Source organism: Stenella coeruleoalba (assembly GCF_951394435.1).
Source record: "Stenella coeruleoalba genome assembly, chromosome: 4".
NCBI lineage: Eukaryota > Metazoa > Chordata > Mammalia > Artiodactyla > Delphinidae > Stenella > Stenella coeruleoalba.
The window spans coordinates 14,171,717-14,191,912 of record NC_137149.1 but is presented as its reverse complement, the minus strand read 5'-3'; the positions used below and the strand labels follow the sequence as shown (position 1 = coordinate 14,191,912).

Here is a 20,196-nt window from a genome sequence, read left to right as displayed (position 1 = left end):
CTAGTGATAGGAGCCAAGAAAAGAGATTCAAATAATATTAAGAATGAGAATATTGGACACATAGAAAAGATTTTTTAAATAAATGAATAATCAGCTTTATGCCAACAAACGTGAAGGCTTACATGAAATGGTCAATTTTCAATAAAAATATAAATCAATATTGATACAAGAAATAATAGAAAACAAAGACTGTATCCCCTAAAGAAACTTAACCCATGATCATAAATCTACTTGTAAGCTCCAGGCCAAGATGGTTTTCAGGCTTGTTTTACCAAAACTTTGCCAGAGAAAAGAAAAAGGGGAAACCTCCTCAACTTCTTCTATGAAGCTAGTATAATCTTGATATTAGCAAGAAGAGTAAAGAAAGGAAAATTAAACCTTATAGATACAAACATTCTAAATAAAATAATCACAAGCTAAATCCAATATATCTAAAAACAGAACCATCATGGGTGGCCTAACAGGTTTATCCGAGGAATACAGGGATGTTAAAAAATCTATTAGTATTTCTCACTGCATTAACTGATTTAGGGAGAAAAAAAGATCATTTCAATAGATGATGAATAGCGTTTGTTAAGTTTCAGTATCCACTTACGAGAAAAAACTCTTAGCAAGGAAAAGAGGATAATATTAGCTTTTTTATATCAACGCAGAAGTATTTTCTTTAACGTTAAGCACAAGACAAGGATGCTCACCGCTATAGCTTATGTTCACCATTGTACTGAAGAGCTTAGGCAACATAATTAAGAAAAAAGAAGTAGTATTAAAAATGAAGAAAAAATTTGGTTATTTCCCAGGCCATATGGTTCTATATACAGAAAATCCAAGAAACTCTACAAATATTAGAATTTTTGAGAATACAGCAGGATTGATGGATACATTGATCAATATACATAAATCAACGTAATCCCTATGTTGTAGCAGCAGCTGGGCATACCTACCATGTATTGGCTTTTTTGGTTCCAGGCATTGTGGCTATGCTCACATTATTTAATAATAAAAACAGCCTCATAGGTGTATTTGTCGTCTTCCTTTTAACAGGTTTTGAACATGGGACTTGGATAGCTAAGTAACTTGCCGAAGGTCCTACTGCTAGTAACTTAGGTGAGGCTGGGACTACAACCCAAGTCTATGTGACCCCAAACCTAGCCAGGAGGTATTCTCATTTACTCCCAGTAAATGTAGAGAATGTAATGATAATAATCCCTTGCGCCTGATCCCAAATCTTTCTTTTTACTCTGATATTTTGTGTTTTTTTAATAGGAAAATTACTCTCACACCCTCAAATTGTACACACAACATGGAGAAATAAATGGTCCTAGGAGAATTTCAGGATATTCTGGACAAAATCCGGACGGTGGCGGGCCTAAAAGGATGGTGGCCGCAGGGGCAACTGAGGAGAGCGGGGAGAAGCCGGGAGCCGCCCAGCAGCACTGGGGCCCGGGGTCTGTTGGGAGCAGCGGCACCCAGTCCCCTCGCTGCTCACGCACTGCCTGCTGGGAGGCGAGGCCGCGACACCCGCCGCCGTCGGAGAGGACAGAGGACGGCGTCGACGGGTGTCACCAACTTCTCCGGTGTGCTTGTGAGACGGAAGAGCGGTGTGATTCTTTAACGTAGAAAGACCAGAGCCAAAACATTACATTGCGGTTTCCACAGTACCGCCCTTGAAAATGGATTTCACATTCCTCATAGCAACAGCAGCAGGAGCTATAGCCACCCTTGCTGCTGCGGCTGTTGCAGCATTGATAGTGGTAAGAAGTCTACGTTCTTTTAGAAAGTGGACAAATAAGGACAATGAGCGTACGGAAAAACCTCGTAAAAAAGTCTCTTTCATGAGACCAACCAACGGGAAACAGGAAAGACCTGAGGAATCGGGCGAGAAGCAACAGGAATCACACAAGGAATTGGACGAGAGTGTACAGGAAACCCGGGAAGAACTGAACGACAGCGGACAGGACCACGAAGCACCGAATGACAAGGAACAGGAACCCCAGGAAGAAGTGAACAAGGAAGAAACTCACAAAGAAACGAATGAGAAGGAACAGGACAGCCAAACTTCAGGCAGACACAGATGCTGATCAAATGAAGAAAGCAGACAGCTGGGGCAGCGGAGGCTCCTTTTCTGCGGACGAAAGGGCAGAGGCTGGAGGCCACGCACAGGCTTGCTTGGTGTCACGGCGACACACAGGCGTAAGGTTGCTTTCCTGTAAAACTGGTTTTCAGAGGTAAGGGTTAGTGGATGAGACTGCACCTTTTAGGATATGAGGGAAGTTAAACGAAGGGAAAGTTGTCAGTGTGTTGTTTCTTGATATAAGTTTTTTTTGGTATTTCAAGCCCTGGTGAGGCGGGGAAAAAAAAAAAAGTCCCATTGGCTTTCATACCAGACACTGTCACTTGTGAGGAGAAAAGGACTCCTTCCCCCACGCCCCCGCCCGGGATCCGCGGTGCCCCGTAGGGCGAGGCGAGGCCGCTGTCGGCCGCACAATGGGAGCCACCTCACAGGGGCGGGCGCGGCGCGGCAGGGTTGCGGGCGGGCCGGCCGGCGGCACGTGGGCACCTCGGGGCGGCGAGGCCGGCGGGGGTTGTGGGGGGAGCCAAGGCTGCGGGCGGGCCCTCGGGGGAAAGAGCGAGGAGGTGGTTGCCGGGTCATCAACCGCCACGCTGCGCGCCCGACAGCGGGCAGGCCTGGGCAGTGTCCTGCCCCTGCGACCGGCCGCCCCCGGTTGCCAAAACAATCGGAAGGGGTCCTTCCGAACACGTGGGCAAACCGCCGGCGGCCGCTCTCAGCTATACCAGCCGCAGTGCGCCCCACTGCCGCGCGGTGGCGACCGAGCTAGCTAGTTCTGCTTACCCTCCTCCTCTCCTGCCCGATCCTCCCCGCTCCCCCTTCTCCTCCCTCCCACTCCCGGCGGCCTCAGTCGCCTCCATTTTCCAGATCTTTCTCGAACCCGCAGCTCCTCGGGCAGCCGTTGCCCGAGTGCTGACGGAAGCGGCCGAAGTCGAGGCCGGGAGCAGCCTCGGGCGCGGAGGGGGAGCCGGCGCGCCTCCCCAGCGACCGAACGCGCAGGCGCAGACCCAAGTAACTGCCGGTTGGAGGCGGCCGAACCGCAGTGGAGAGAGACCTGGCTGGAGGAGGCTGCGGCGCGGGCGGCCTCCACCTCCTCCAGGGTTCCCCGACGCGCTGCCCTCGTTTTAATGCGCAGCGACTTCGGGTCATCTCTCCTTTGCTTCTCGTAGGAGTCGCAGTTCCAGGAACAACAGCCTAGAAGAGGACGCGGTCCCCGCACAGAGGGCTTCAGCACCATCCCCCCGACCATTAGGCGGCGGGATGTCTGTGGTCGGCATTGACCTCGGCTTTCTCAACTGCTACATCGCGGTAGCGAGGAGTGGCGGCATCGAAACCATCGCCAATGAGTACAGCGACAGGTGTACCCCGTAAGTGCCTTGTCTGGTCATAACCCTAGGAAACGTCTCCTCCCGACCCTTACGCTTGTCCCGCCCGCTGGTTTCTTCTGATGCGCGGAACTCTGAGATGACAGGTGCAGTGCATCAACTGCGATCTCTAGGGACCGCGGGTTGGCGCGCCCAGGTGGGAGTCGGACGTACTCGCTCCGCACAGCTGCTTTTCCTTCAAGGACAAGGGACTTAACTCGGAAAGCTGGCCCATCTCTCCTTTCTGTACCCACGCCCCCTCTCCCCCCCCCCCCCACGCCGCCCACCACGCCTCTGTCCGCCGGCGGCCCTGCTTTAGTTTTCGGGAAAGGGATTGGAGTGGTACCACCACGATGTCCGGAACACTGGAGAAAGATCTTTGGTTACCCCTAGTGGGGCTTGTGTGGGATTATTGGCCGCTGGCGGGCATCGCCGCTCGCTCAGTAGAAAAACTGTTTATTCTTTTTTCCCTTCCTGCTTTCCCCATCTGTCAGCGTGACAGCTTTCTCTCAAAAAAAGTAGGAAATGAAAGCTTAGACTGCAAATATCAGAAGATGAGTTGCAAGTTCATCTGACCCAGAAAACCTTTTTTGTTTGTTTTTAAAGAAGAGATTGAGATATTCACGTTTTTATCTCAGTGTCCTTGAGAATTCGAGGTAATCGGATCGGTTTCCAGGGGCGTAGGTTAATGGTACATTAATAGGGAGAGAATCAGGGATGGGAGTCGTTGGCCTCAAGTATTGGTAATGTTCATCCATTAAAGGAAAGTGGGGGAGTTAGAACCTACCAAAAGCATATTTCTACAGAATGAACCGTTGGAGAGTCAGAGGCCGCTGCCCTGTATAAGCATGACTGTGAAGTGATTCCATTACAACACTTAACGAAACACTTAGGAGGAGTGGCATTATGTCATGGAAACATGTTTCCATAGTTCCATTGTTTCTCTGATCTGGGAAGTTAGCAAAGAATAGAATTAAGTAAGACAGGGTATGAAAAACTAGCTTCTTATTGTAGACTCCTGTTACCGGTAATTTTATGAGGAAACCAACTGTCCATATCTTATTTCCTATGGAGAGGCAACTAAACATGTTAATTTGACCCTTCTGAATGGTCCAAAATACAATACTTTAAATATAAGACTAATCTTGTCAGTGTTAAGCTAAGCCTTTAAATAATTATATTACTACACTTTTATGAGTAATTTAAATTATGTCAAGGAGATGTTGACGATAGCTTACTTGAATCATTTTGTGCTTTGGTTTCTTTCCAAGAATATTCTATAAGGTTTTATACCACGTTTTTCTGGATTATATGCATTACATTTCTTTTACTGAAATTTTGGATCGTTGTATTCTCAAATGTGAGCATAGGTCAGTTAATTTTCATAGTACTGTTAGAACTCTTCTTTTTACATCTTTTTCTGGCTTTTATGCACAATGAGAAGGTGAAGTAGTAATTGTGAACTATTTATGACTTCATCTCTACAACGTTTTGTTTTAAGCCACAGCAGATATGGGCTTCTGCCAGAAAAGGACTAGGAAATTCCACTCTGCTCTTTCAGCAGAGTAAAGGTTAATGGGGGCAGTCTTTGGCTTCAGGGACTTAGCCTATGGAGAAAAAGTGAGAGGTAGGATGGACGTTCCCCTTATCTTTAAAGCCTTATCCTAAAAGGTCATAAACGAGAATTGTAAAATAGATACTGCATTTCCAGGCTCAGAAATCTTAGTAGTGGGTCCATGACTCTTTAAATTTAAAGAGCCTGGCCAAACTTTCAAAGAGAGTTATTTAGAAATTAGGCTGCTTATTTAAGTCTTCTAAAAGTCTCTTAGTTAATATTCTTAAGCACACTGGCAAATTCTGTGTGGCTGAGAGTTAATGATCTGATTGTAAGAGAGTCACTTCTAATATCTAGATTTAATGAGCCTAATCCAAAGTAGAAAGTTCTAAAGGTGGAAGGACTGTATTCCTAGCTTGTATCAGCAACTCTTCCCTTCTTTCTGTGGCTGTGTACTGTCATTTATCTCAGAAATATGTCTTTTATTGTTACTGAACTAATACTTCACTGTAGTCCAGTGTTCTTATACTGTATATTTGCTTTGCAGGGCTTACATTTTTGAGTGAAAACATAGCCCTTTCTGATCCCTAGACATTTATTCGTTAAATGCCTGTCTTGCAAAAAGCATAACTATTAGAGGACCTGTAACTTTTCTAATACACCACAGTGTTTAATAATACACAAAAACTAGCATTTCAAAAAAAATTTTTTTCCATATTCCAGTTGCTGACATCAAGGTAATATGACACAGGTATTTCTGAGATGCAAATACATTATAAAAAGATCCTGTGAGGACTTCCTGGGTAGGCCAGTGTTTAAGACTCCGAGCTTCCACTGCTGGGGGCACGGGTTCGATCCCTGGTCAGGGAACTAATATCCCACATGACCTGAGGCGAATAGAATAGAATAGATTAAAATAGGATAAAATATTGATAAAAAGGTCCTGTGGAAAAGAGGTAGGAAATGTTTGATTTAGTTGGTTTCAACATCCATACTTTTTCACATTTGTTTCATTCTTTAACAAACTTGATTATGGATTCATGGGAGAATCCCACGTATAAACAAAGAACAATTTAATGAAAAAGATAATTCCTTAAGTTTGGTGTACAATTAAGGGACCAAGGGCAAGTAGTTAAACCTGTTTTTCAGATTCACCTTCTGTAAAGTTGGGAGTGCTTGTACTAGCCTCTCTTATCTCGTGCATAAATTGAAGAGGAAGAAAGAAATTAACATGCATAAATTGAATAAAATATTAACTTATTTTTTCTGAATATTTTCTTATTTAAAATTATTATGCAAATAGTACATGTTTATTGTAGAAATATAGGCATGTTAAAAGATGAAAATGAAAATTATAATTTTTCCATCCAGAAATAAAACTTCCAGATGGTTTTCTCTGTTTGTATTTCAAGGGTAGATTATATTTTATATTCTATTTGGTGTCCTCTTTATATATAAAATATATTTCTATACTATTAGTTTTAGTGTCTGTATAATCATTCCTTAATTTAATTCATCCCTTATTGGATATTCAGGTTGTTTATATTTTCTTTTTATAAGCAGTGTTGCGATAACTATCTTTATAACTAAATTTTTGACCCTTAATTCCTTCAAATAAGTTCCTAGAAGTAGAATTACTGAGTGTGTACATTCTTAAGGCCTTAGATATGTTTGTATTGCTTGATTAGGTATAGATGTAGGGATTGGAATTTCCATGCTAGACTCAGTTATATCAAAGTGATTAGTTTCACACATGGGAAAAGAAAACTGCAGCCAGAAATCCTCATTCATTATCAGATTAAAGCATGTGGTCAGCTAAAACATGCTGCCTGCCTGTATTGATAATAGTGATGTCTAGGTGCTAAGCATTGTGTTTGCGCTGTCACACATATCACACCAGTTCTATGAGTTTGATAATACTAGCTATCTTTTTCCGTAAGAAGCCTTAAGCAAAGTTAAGTATCTTGGCCAAGAACTAGTAAGCCGTGAACTGGATTCAGTTTCAGGCTGCTTTGACCCCTGAACCCCAATGTCCTTACATTATCCATTGGCATATGGATGGTATCTATATATTGGGTTCATGGGGGTGTCATGGGACAAATTGTTTGGGCAGTTACTGTAGAGAGAAGGATCTTTAATATCAGTCAAGTCATCTATTTTTGGCTATTTTTTTAAGAAGTATTATCTTGTTTTAAAATGTTTTAATATGCTTTTAAGTTATTTTAAGAACATGTAAAAATCTTGTTTCAATTTAGAAATTCATTAAAAAATATGTACACAAAATAAGTTAGTGTAAACCTATGGAGGAAAGTATTGTGGAAAGACTATAAACTATTAACAATGGATATTTCTTGACAGTAGAATTATAGAGTGTGCTTTTAATACATAGTCTGTAATGTTTTGAATTTTTATGAACTTATTTTACAGTAAGGAAAATGGATCTTTTAATCAAACTATTATTTCAAGACATTTTTGTTAGGTGTACGTATTTGTTTTGTCATCAACATTCTGTAGGATCCGACTTACTGTTCAATTCTCTGTTTTTCTGTCTTCATTACTTTTTCCCTATTTCTTTTCCAGTGTATGTATAATCTGAAAATAGGCGAAAATATTATTTATACACTACACCTCAAATATGTGAGATGTCCTCTTCAATGCACAAAAGTAGAAATCACTTACCTTGGGGTATTGAAAATAAAAATTTTTGTACACAGAAAATGACAAAACTACAGACATTAACAGTGGCTAGTTGGGTAGGAGGACTTTTTATGATAATAGCAGTTTGGAGTAGGAGAATATTTTTGCAGTTTTTTAAATTAAATATTCTTTGTACTATATGAAATGGTTTTGTTTGTATGTTTTACTATTAGCTTACATTAACTTTGATTTAAAATATTTTAAATACTGAAGAATTACATAAAGTAAATCTCCTTTTTCTCTTCCCAGACACCTCCTAAACTTTAGTGTGTTTCTATACATTTGCAAGTATATGTATATAATTGGGATTTTTTTTTTTAACGTAGAATTACATTATACATCTTTTGCAATTGCTTTTTTCAAAATATACTGTGGACATCTCAGACTTGCTCATATGACTCTAATTTATCTCATCTTTTTAATGGTTGTACAGCATTCCGTTTATCTATACACTACCATTAGTGTACATTTCAAAATATTTTGCTGTTGACAAACGAAGTTCAATGAACAGCTTTCCCACACCCTTCTTTTTTTAAAAAATGAAATTGTGCCTAAAGGAGTGGGTGGGCAGGTATCTCACACTTAAGCACGGCCAAAGCTAGAACTATAAAATCTTCTAGTATGAATATTATGCACGAAACAAAATGAATCTCCAGTCATTGCCTTGAATTTGTGGGTGACAAATTCTGAAAAGTTTCTAGAAGTCAAGGAATGATAGGTACAAATTACATAATATCTATTACGAGTTGAAGGTGTTTCATGTCATTGGTAGTCTTTTTAGTATGTGATCACTAAAATACAAATTAATGACCATAGCCATGTTCTAATAAAACTTAATTTGCAAAAATAAGTGGCAAGGGGTAATTTGCAAACCTCTGTTCTAGGCAGTCATAATCAAAAGACTTAAAATTACTGTGCATGGATATTTGTCTTTGAACTGATGAATTTTAAGTAAGATAGTCAGCTTTTAAAATAATATATCTAATCTAATAATTAATCTAAATAAACAATATGTCTCATTTAATGTATCTAATCAGCTTTTTAATTATTGTGTCTACCTATATAAATGTCTGTGATTTCTGTTAATGGGTTCAAGTTATAAACTAATTTGTGAATTATGCTTACTAGAAGCGTTTGGAAACTATTAAAGGAATTTTTATTATTTTTATCTGTTAAAATGTTTTATGCATTGTCCATATTGAAAGATTTAAAAGTTTATATTATTACTAAATCATATATGCCTAGAAGTTTTATACTTTTAAGTAGCAAGCTAAAAAGGAAATGGCAACAATCAGTCCTTTTGAGAACATTCCTCCCCCACCCCTTCTAGGGCAACTTTTTTCCAGATAGTTAATTTTGAGAAATAATAACTAGATGTTTTCTTTACTGTCAAACTCTCAGATCCCTTAATTTGTTTATAGGCATTGAAACACTCTAAGAATGTTGTCTCCAAGTTATTTGAACCACTAAGGAATCATTTTGTACAGAACACTATTTGGGAAATGATGCAGTAGTTCTCAGCTGGAGAAGATGTTGTCCGCTAGAGCGTATCTGACAATATCTGAAGATATTTTGGTTGTCACACGGGGAGGGGGAAAGGAGGAGTGCTACTGGCTTCCAGCAGGTAGAGGCCAGAGATGCTCCTGAAATCCTCTAGTGCACAAAATAGCCCCACTCCCTCAAAAAAAATTAGCCCAAAATGTCAGCAGTACCAAGGTTGAGAAACCCTGCTCTATAGACATCTTGGCAACCATATCAGCGGTTGACAATTTGATTCAGAGCCAAATTGGCCATGCAAGGAGCGGACCTTTTGATTTAAACTAATTGATTGTCCTCTCATATCATTAATTCAGCTATTGTATTTCTTAGCATCTACTCAATGATAGCCAAAGAGGCTATAAATAGTAATTATGGTCTCATGGGACTGGCAAGGGAAAGCAGAGATTTCTAAAAATAGGGCTATTTTTAAAGTGTAAATGGTAAGATCAGGAGGTTTTGAATCCTTTGCTTTATAAAGAAGCAAACAAATTTAGTGTTGCCCTCTTAGGTGAGAAGTTTCATAGTCTATTGGCAGTATGTGTTTTCTCCAACCTAACCATGCCTTGGCTTTATAAAAATAGGCTTTATAAGAGAGACAGAAAGTTAATCTTAGATTTTAAGGGAAAATACAAGTACATCTTTCTTAAAGTAATATCCTGTCATTTGATTTTTATGCCCCTCCTCTACTAAAAGTGATATAGGACATTCAGAAGCTTTGCTTATTTGTTTAGAGTTTTGTGGCATTCTTTGAGAATCTAAGACTACCACTGTGGTGGCAACATCAGACTGGATATAATATATTTAAGCTGCATTGTGAACTCTCCTTTTTTTTTTCTTTTAGGTATAAAATGGAATTTCTAAATAGTAGTTGAAATAATATATAAAAAGTATAATATAATTGGATTATGTGATACATAGTTGGATAAACTGTTGAGTATCCTTTTCTATAAGAACTTTTATATCAACCTAATATGTGTGTAATTTCCTTGGTATTACTAAAGGTCAGGTAAAAGTGTTGAAAGAGAATAGGTATTTAACTTATTTTGATTTTTCTGAGAATCCTTGATAGGTATTTATTTAATGGCTGTGTTCTAGAATCTTTTTGAAAAAAAAAATCGAAGGAAGGAATTCGAAGAACTTTAGTATGTGAGGACAATTTTCTCTGTATTGAAACTGGGTATTTCCAAGTTATAACATTAAATTTTTAAACTTTAAAAGTTGTCTGCTTTTAACCTAAAAGAATATCTGATAATGATAACTGTTTAGCTTTCCTTGTGAAGTGATACAGGTGCAAAACGTATTTCAGTGAATACAGCACTTAATAAATGATAGTTGAATCAATCTTATTTGGAACTAAGTGTTCTAACAAGTTAAACTCTTGAGAATCAACCTAAGAATAAGATTTTCTGTGCATTGAAATGTTGGTAGCCTCGTATTGAAAAAAGTATTCAGAAGTGTATCCAAATAATGGAGTTGAGAGTAAGATGGACTATAAACAGGCTAAGAGATGGCAAGTCCATGTTTTCTCTGATGAGTTTTAGGGTGGAATGCCAACCATCCGCGTGGATTGCTATATCAGGTATGCAGATATCTACTCTGGCAAAGACTGTGTTGAATCAAGGAGTTATTTGCAAGAGAAATGAAGATGTCACCTGAACCACTGATTCTTACTATATCCTGTTTTGGCCAGATCACAATTAAAAGTAACTTCCATTTCGTTCATCTGTTCATCACATTTAACATTTTAGTCCTACATATATATCTGCTTGGATGTCTCAAAGGTACCTCAATCTCAACATGTCCAAAATAGAACTTGTGAAGGTCCATCCCCAAACGTGTCTCTCTTACAGTGTTTTCTGTCCCATTGCATGGCACCACTATCTACCCTCTTACACAAACTGGACTAGACATTATTCTTGATACCTCTTCCTATTATGTATTCCAGCACTGTTCAATAAAAATAAATATAATGTATGTGAGCCACATACATAATTTTAAATGTTCTAGTAGTTACATTAAAAAGCTAAGAAACAGGCAGAGTTTTAATATACTTGATTAAATCACTATATTCAGAATCTTATTTCAACGTGTAATCAGTGTTTTAAAATTAATGGGATATTGTAACATTTCTTTTTAAATTTTAAATCTTCAAAATCCAGAGTGTATTTCACACTTAAAATAAATACATCCAATTCAGATTAACTGCGCTGGAGCTCCAGTGTCACAGTTGGTTAGCGCGAGGTACTTATACAGCCTAGCTGCGTTTCATGTGCCTGATAGCCACGTGTGTCTGGTGGCTGCCGGATTGCACCGCGAAGACCTAGTTCATCACAAAGTCCTTTGAGTTTTAGCTCCTAAAATCTCTTAATTCCTTTTCCTTCTGTCTCAGCTGCTACTGTACTGATAGAGATTATTGATAACTTCTAGCCTTCCTCCCATTCCTGTAGTCAAAATGATCTCCACCAGGGCTTCCCTGGTGGCACAGTGGTTGAGAGTCCGCCTGCCGATGCAGGGGACACGGGTTCATGCCCTGGTCCGGGAAGATCCCACATGCTGTGGAGCAGCTAGGCCCGTGAGCCATGGCCACTGAGCCTGCGCGTCCGGAGCCTGTTCTCTGCAACGGGAGAGGCCACAACAGTGAGAGGCCTGCGAACCCCCCCCCCCCCCCCAAAAAAAAAACGATCTCCACCAAACACTCCCCTAATTGAATCCATCATCATTTACTCTTCCTTCAAATCTCATCACTTTCTCCGATAAGCCATTCCCGATCCTCTTTTAGGTCAATTCGTGCTGTTGCACCATGTGTACCCGTTTTTGTACCACCTAGTTTACTTTCACCTGTGACTCTATAGCAATATAAGTTCCAAGGGAGCCAAACGATGTCTGACTTTTTTCCCCTTATTATTATAGCTTTAGTACCCAACAGAGTGCCAGGCATGTAGTAGTTACTCAGTATTCATCTGTTAAATTGACTGAATGAACTTAACTGCTTGCCTTCCCTGAAAAATCCTGTGTCCCCAGTATAACAATATCTTGTTCAGCCCTTGAGAAGCACTGTTCTGGGATCTTTTTTTTTTTTCCACTTTGTATTATACGTAAGCATGGAGTGTTCATTCTATTATTCAAAAGCCTTTAATGAACTCTCATAACCTACTGAAATATATTTCAAATTTATAATATATCATTTGAGACACTGTATAATCTGGCCCTCTGATGTATCTACCAAAATGTCCTATGAAACTAGCAAAGTTGTATTCTTCCTAGTCTCCAAGTGAGCATTAACCTTAGGAGTCATCTTCCCTTTCTTTCAGCAAGTACCTTGGTTATGTACCAGATGTCTAGACCAGTGCTATCCAGAACTTTCTATTCTACAGTGTATGTTCTATGTATTTTCTGTTCTCTGCATATCCAGTAGCCATATGTAGCTGTTAAGCACTTGGCTCTTGAGCCCTTGAAATGTGACTAATGCTGAGGAACTGAATTTTTAATTTTAGTCAATTTAAATTTTACTAGCTACATGTGGCTAGTGGCTACCATATTGGATAGTGCAGATCAAGGCAATGGGACATACATTATCTACCTACATGGCGTTCACATCCTACTGTGGAGATAGTAAAAAAATAAATTGTATCAGATGGTGATACATTATGGAGAAGAATAAAATTGGGGAAACAGGAGATGTATGTATTGGGGAGGAGCAAGAATGTTATTTATATAAGATAGAGAAGGTATCTCGGATAAGCTGACATTTGAGCCAGAGACATGAAAGAAGTGAGAGCTCATGGCATGTGTTCCAGAAAGAGAGAACAGTGTGTACAAAGCCCCTGATGCAGAAATGTGCTTGCCCTCTTCCAGAAATAGCAAGGAGACCTGTGTACCTAGATTGAAGTTCCAGAGTAGAGCAGCTAAGAACCAAACCATGAAGGGCTTTATTGGCTGTTGGGGAGATAGGACACCATTGAAGTGTTTTTAGCAGAGGAGTTTGTCTTTAAGAGGATCACTCAGGCTGTCATGTTGAAAATAGACATATACTGGGAATGTCCTTTTCCACAAAACAGATACATATTAAAATGTTTTCTTTCAAGTCTTAATTCAGAAATCACATCTTTCACCTGCTTTTCTAAACCTTATTATCTAGAAGTGATTATTCTCTTTTTTTGCTAGTATCATTCATAATTTTATTTTATATGTTGATTTTCTTTTGATAGACTATATTCTCCAAGCATAGTGATTGTAGCTAGTATACACACAATGCCTGTAAATATTTTTTGATTGAATGAATAATTACCTGTAATTACAACTGAAACCATGGAAACATTTTCTCGAATCACAACATGAAATTTTTTTTTGAAAGTTTTTTTGATAAAAATGTTACTCTACACTTGTTTTTATAAGCCGAATTACATTTGCAGTAATAAAAGCAACAATCATATTGTTCAAAGCATTTACCTATACTCACTCACTTAATCTTCACACAACTCTGTGAGTAGGTATTATTATCAACACTATCTTGATGGGAAGCTGAGGCAAATAATGGTTAGGTAATTTCTACAAGGTTACTCAGCTGTTAATGGGCAGGGCCAGGATTTAGATCCAAGGAGCCTGGCCTTAACTAAATACAGTTAGTCTTTTTAGTAAGTCATAGACCAGTAGAATTTGAAAAACAATTTTGGGACCAATACAGTGTTGCCAAGTATTAGCACATTAAGAAAAATTCTAACCTTTATTCTGACCACTATTCTATTACTCAAGAAAGTTTAAAAATATGTAAAATTCTGATTTCAGTAACCTATTTTTTTGAGTAATACATAATTATATTCATTCCTTTAATTCATTTTTATATAGAGAGAAGCAGAGTAATAGCACATTAGTATAAAAATACCTTGAGAACAAACTTTTTGTTTTTTTCCTGTTTAGAGCCTGTATATCTTTGGGATCAAGAACGCGAGCCATTGGAAATGCAGCTAAGAGCCAGGTAAATTGTTCCTGTAGATGTTTTGACTTACAGGCAGAGTTAACTTCATATTGGTAACTAAGCTCCCATTTTATGTACTTGAGAGTGAAAAAAGAGAATAAAGAAGATGACTGGTCCTTATATCTTTGTATCTTACTAAATATGTTTTGCTTTGGGTTGTAAAATATTTCTTGAATTTTATTTTAAAAAAATCTTAGTTGTGAAGTCAGAGTATGCTACCAAATGGCGTCAGTTTTTCCTTGTATGGTCACTTTCTATGAGGGATATCCTCCTATCTAGAATATATACTTCTACAACAAGTGAATGATGTCTTTGTAAAAGAAGGTGGGAAAAAATGGAGAAACTAATATGCAGAGTAATCCTCTGTGGCTACTATTTTACTACTACTTTACATGGAATCTGTTTAAGTATTTATATTTCTAGGCTTCTGAAATCCGTTTGCATAAAACATTCACTTTTAACATTCCATGCTATAGGTTCATCTTCCTTGGACTTTGTTTATTACCATGAACCAAAACCCTTAATTACTTCTTACATTTTAATATATACCTGAGTCTTCTTTATTACAAAATAAGTCTGTTTAATGGGGCATTTTTCCTCATGACTTTTTGTACTCAATTATTCAATTGACTCATTTATCCACGAATTTTTGCTTAAGATTTTTTTTTATGAAGATTGTCTTACAGTTGGCCTGTGTATGAATGTATTTTTTTCTTTCTTTTCCATTTTCATATTACATATAAACAAATGTTGTTTGTGCCAAAAGGACCCCTTCACTAAAGTTTACATCTCGTATTCTGGCTGATCTTCTTCTTCTTCTTCTTTTTTAATTTTCCTTATTTTGGGGGGCTGCGTTGGGTCTTAGTTGCGGCACACAGGATCTTCGATGAGGCATGCGGGATCTTTTCGTTGCGGTGCTCAGGCTTCCCTCTAGTTGCAGCTTGCGGGCTTCTCTCTAGTTGTGGCATGCCAGCTTTCTCTCTCTAGTTGTTGTGCATGGGCTCTCTGGCTCCAGAGCGTCTGGGCTCTGTAGTTTGCGGCACATGGGCTCTCTCGTTGAGGCGCGCAAGTTCAACAGTTGTGGCGTGTAGGCTTAGTTGCCCCGTGGCATGTGGGATCTTAGTTTCCTGACCAGGGATCGAAGTTGTGTCCCCTGCATTGGAAGGCGGATTCTTTAACCACTGGACCACCAGGGAAGTCCCCTGGCTGATGTTCTAAGTGTATCGTAGACCTCAGACTCTCTGAAGAAAGCAAACTATGAGTTACTTCTCCAAAAAAGCTAAAGAGATCAACATGGTAATTCAGCATCCCAGTAGTTTTCATCTCATAATTGAAGATCAAGATCTACTTGACTTTAAAGATCACTGAGAGGGAAACAACTGGATCTCAATAATATTCTATAGTTTGAACTACATGTTCTAGTTAAAGAAAAAAATTACTTTGCCAAAATACAAGCTATTTACAAATTAAGACACTTTAACTTAGCATCATGTTACATGGAAGGAGTTTTAATTTACTAGCCTAGGAGCAGTTTTCAGCAGTGGAAGCAACATAGTACCACAAAGAATAAGATATTGAGAGTAAAAGAAGAACATGGCAATAAAAAACATAGTTTAAATAAAAACACAAATGAAAGTGGAAAGAAAGAAATCAAAGATACTAATTTATTAGCCCAAAAGTGTTGAAGAAAGCCAGAAATGAGTTGTAGATAGATTTTCATTGTATTATTTGAAAAGTTTTAAAGTTTTCTTTTTGAATCTAACATTCCTAAGGTAGGAGCAGAGTTGGAGGGGCAATAGTGTAATTTTTCTATCAATTAGAAACCAGAAGAATGAATGATTGTGTGTGATTCTGAACTTGGATATGTAGGATAAGGAGACTTGGTGATTCTCAAGTATTAGCATAGTGTTTATTTTGCATTAATTAAGTAATTGATAAATAAAAGTGTTTACTGCCAACAGATAATCACGAATGTAAGAAATACAATTCATGGTTTCAAAAAGCTTCATGGGCGATCATTTGATGATCCTGTTGTGCAAACTGAAAGGATCAGGCTTCCCTATGAGCTGCAGAAGATGTCTAATGGAAGTGCAGGAGTTAAGGTAAGCTTATATTCCCAGAATGCAAACATATGTTCAAATTAAAGAAACCAAATATGATAATATTGCCTGTTTTTAAATATTTAAAAAATTTTTAATTTAACTCCTTTCCTCTGGATGCAGTACCTTTATACCAAAAATACAGGCAGTTTTCGTAATATGCTTTAGTGAATGCAAAAAACGAATCTGATTTAGAATAATAATCTTTTTAATCCAAATACTTTTATTGTCAAGAAAAAAGGATTATTATTTGGAGAACTTTCAGAGGTGAACCACTTTTAAGGAATAAAGGCAGATGTGATTTAGAAAAATAGACCCCAAAAGTATGTTAATTTCTATAATGAGCTTTCTCTAATTTAGAAGAATCTTATAACATATTACAGAAGTATTAAAGCAAACTCTTCTTCCAAGTAAGAGATGGATTCTGGATTTTTACTTCTACATCCTGAGACAGAAAGTTATAGATTGGTTAACAAAAACTAACAGAATACCCCAAACCACAGAGTTACTATATGGCTCAGCAATTCTACTCTTAGGTATATACACAAGAGAATTGAACCATATGTGCACACAAAAACTTGTACACTAATGTTCATAATAGCATTATTTATAATAGCCAGAAAGTGGAAACAACCCAAGCGTCCATCAGCTGATGAGTGGATAAACAAAATATGGTATAGTTATTCAATGGAATATATTATTTGGCCATAAAAAGGAGTGAAGTACTGATATGTGCTACAACATGGATGAACCTTGAAAACATGCTAACTGGAAATAAGGCAGATATAAAAGGCCGCATATTGTATGATTCCATTTTTATGGCTATCCAGAATCAGGCAAATCAATAGACATGGAAAACAGATGTGTGGTTGCTAGGAGTTAAGGGTAAGGGGGAATGGGTGAATCTACTACTACTACTGCTAATGGGTCACTCTTTTTAGGGTGATGAAAACGTACTACAGTTAATGGTAATCAGTGTACAGCTTTGAATAGACTAAAAACCACTGAATTACATACTTCAGAAGGATAAACTTTATGTGATATGAATTATATCTCAAAGTTAAAAATTTTAATAGCTGATTTTAAACTTGATATATATTTCCATGTTTAGAAGAGGGTTCTGACTACAGGATGGATGATGAGTTGTAGTAAGGAGACATGAGACTTACAGTAGTTCAAAAAAGACACCATGAGAGATTAAAGACAAGTTGAAAAATGGTGAAATTTGTGGATCAGGAGGTGAAATTTGTGGATCAGGAGTTTCTGACTAGGAAGCTGGATGGGTCATGATAGCAATAAATGAGATAAAAAATAATATTCACATGTCCTTTAGATATGATAACTTCTGGTTAATGACTCTTTGTGGAGCAGTTTTATTCTAAACTACTTAAATTCTTTTGCTTTTATTCTTTCAAAAGAAAATTAAAAATTATGCTTTGTGAGTAGTTTGATAAAAACAAAATAAATTATTTTTACAGAAAGCCAAAACCTAATTTTTTTGACATATAACATTGTATTAATTCAGGTGTACAACATAATGATTCAATATATGTATACATTCAGAATGATCACAGTAAGTCTAGTTAACATCCATCACTGCACAATTTTTTTCCTCTGTGATGAGAACTTTTACCGTCTACTCCATAACTTTCTCTATCTTTTTTTGCCCTCTAGTTTTGGTGGCCATGTCTTATGAAAGAATGCACTAGAAGTAAAGTCTTCTCTTGTTGCAGAGCACGAACTCTAGGCATGCGGGCTTCAGTAGTTGTGGCACGCAGCCTCAGTAGTTGTGGCACATGGGCTTAGTTGCTCCATGGCATGTGGGATCTTCCCGGACCAGGGCTCGAACCCGTGTCCCCTGCATTGGCAGGCAGATTCTTAACCACTATGTCACCAGAGAAGTCCGAAGTAAAGTTTTAACACCTTGTATGTCTTTTTTTTTTTTGGCCAGGCTGTGCAGCTTGCAGGATCTTAGTTCCCCAATCAGGGATTGAACCACGGCCCACAGCAGTGAAAGCGCCAAGTCCTAACTACCGGACCACTAGGCCAAAACCTAATTTTTAAGTGATACAATTTTTATACAGTCATAGTGAGTGCATGTAAGCTAGTTGAAGAGGCTTTGAAAACGTTAATCAGTCCTGTGTCAAACTAAGTTTCTTCATCTTTTGAAGACTGAAGATCTTTAGCATTCAACTTCTCAAGCATTTTATCCACTTATTTTTTCTGACATTTGTTTGAATAAACTTTGATGTTTATTTCATCTAACTTTTATATTATTTTTGAAAATACTGTACTGTTGTGCCTCCTATAATCAGACTAAGACACATGGGTACTTGATTCATTTTCCCTTGTTTCAATGTGCTTGATTTCTTCCCATGTTTAAAGACAGTAATTTCATGTAATGCTTGGTTTTGAACTTACTTGTAAATTGATATGGAAACAAATGACTATCAATTTTAAGTCTGTTTCAAAGTAAATTTTGTATAATTATTTATGCATACTTATACACTTATATACAAACATGCATTGTGCTGCTTGAGAAGTTCTTTAAAGCTCTTCCAAAGTTTAGTGTATTCACTCCATTGGGGTACAAAGTTAAAAGGCATAGCGTTTTCTTCTGTAAGTTGGATGTAGTTATCATATGGGTTCTAAGGTAACTTTGTATTGCTTATAAATATTGTGGTTGTCATTATGAAAGGGTTTGATTACTTGAATAAAGCACAGTATTCCTTGGTCAAGAAGCACTGTAAAGTTTCATTTTAGGTGCTTAAATTCAACCTAGTCTTAAACCTGTGTATGAGATGAAGTAGTTATTTTAAAAAATAATTTAAAAATTCCATGTATACATCTATATACAGTAATATATATTAAATTTCTTTTTTTTTAAATAAGGAATTTTTTTTGGCTGTGTTCTCATTTCCTTTTCACAAAACTGTATTACTAAAGTTTTCATTTTAAACCCAAGAAGAGTTCTAACTTCCAAAAGAAAGATTATTTGATCTTTTTCCCCTTATCTGTTTATAAGAGTAGTGAATGATAAAACTTGCTCTTCTGGGAGATGGGGATCTGGAGCATGTAAAGACACTCTTGATAATTTATTTGGTTGTAATACTATGTGTAAGGCACTGGAACTTCAGCGATGAGACATAATGATACGAGAGCAATCCTTTTGGTATATAACTTCATTGAGCAAGGACTTTGCCTTTTTCACTGTTGTGTATCGATCATGTATAAGGTAGGTGCTCATAAAATACTAGGTCAATAAATGACTCTTGATAAATATCTCCTCTTTTGGCTTTAGGCACGATACCTAGAAGAAGAGAGACCTTTTGCAATCGAGCAAGTTACTGGAATGCTGTTGGCTAAGCTTAAAGAGACTTCAGAAAATGCTTTGAAGAAACCAGTGGCTGACTGTGTGATTTCAGTAAGTTTTACCTCAGTAATGAACACTCTTGAATCATATTTTCCAGTGTATTAATGTTGTAATGAAATATTTTTCTTCCCTTTTCTTTATTCCTTCTGCCCTTATCCAGTAAATAACCTAAATCCATTTTTACTTTTATGTTAAAAAATTATTTTATTTGATAAAGTTCAGGATTGAGTTTCCCATAAAGTTAACTGTGATAATCAGTGAATCTTAAAATAAAAACTAATGTATTTGATTAGTTGGTGACTGCTGTACCTGCCACTTATCCCTAAGAATCTTTCCAGGTAGCACTTAATGTCCCACCCCTAGGGACCGACCTTAGTAACATTTATGTCAAAGGTTGAAAATGCCCAGTTGGGAATTTGAGATTCTGTATATTCTGTATCAGAAATAAAAGATCCTTTTTTTAAAATAATAAATTAGATGTATTTAACGTGTATACTTCCAGAAGTTTTGACCTACGCATACACCC

General features: G+C 37.7%; 1 protein-coding gene across 1 annotated transcript in view; it reads left to right on the top strand.

Annotated features, from left to right (window-relative positions):
* Nucleotides 1-1,937: 1,937 nt before the first annotated feature.
* The window catches only part of HSPA4L (heat shock protein family A (Hsp70) member 4 like), a 55,738-nt gene continuing 37,479 nt past the window's right edge, over nt 1,938-20,196 (top strand). The window contains exons 1-5 of the mRNA XM_079919356.1: nt 1,938-2,225; nt 3,238-3,435; nt 14,141-14,198; nt 16,160-16,300; nt 19,599-19,721. Of these exons, the coding sequence (XP_079775482.1) occupies nt 2,032-2,225; nt 3,238-3,435; nt 14,141-14,198; nt 16,160-16,300; nt 19,599-19,721 (714 nt within the window). The 5' untranslated portion in view covers nt 1,938-2,031. The remainder of the gene's footprint in view (nt 2,226-3,237; nt 3,436-14,140; nt 14,199-16,159; nt 16,301-19,598; nt 19,722-20,196) is intronic.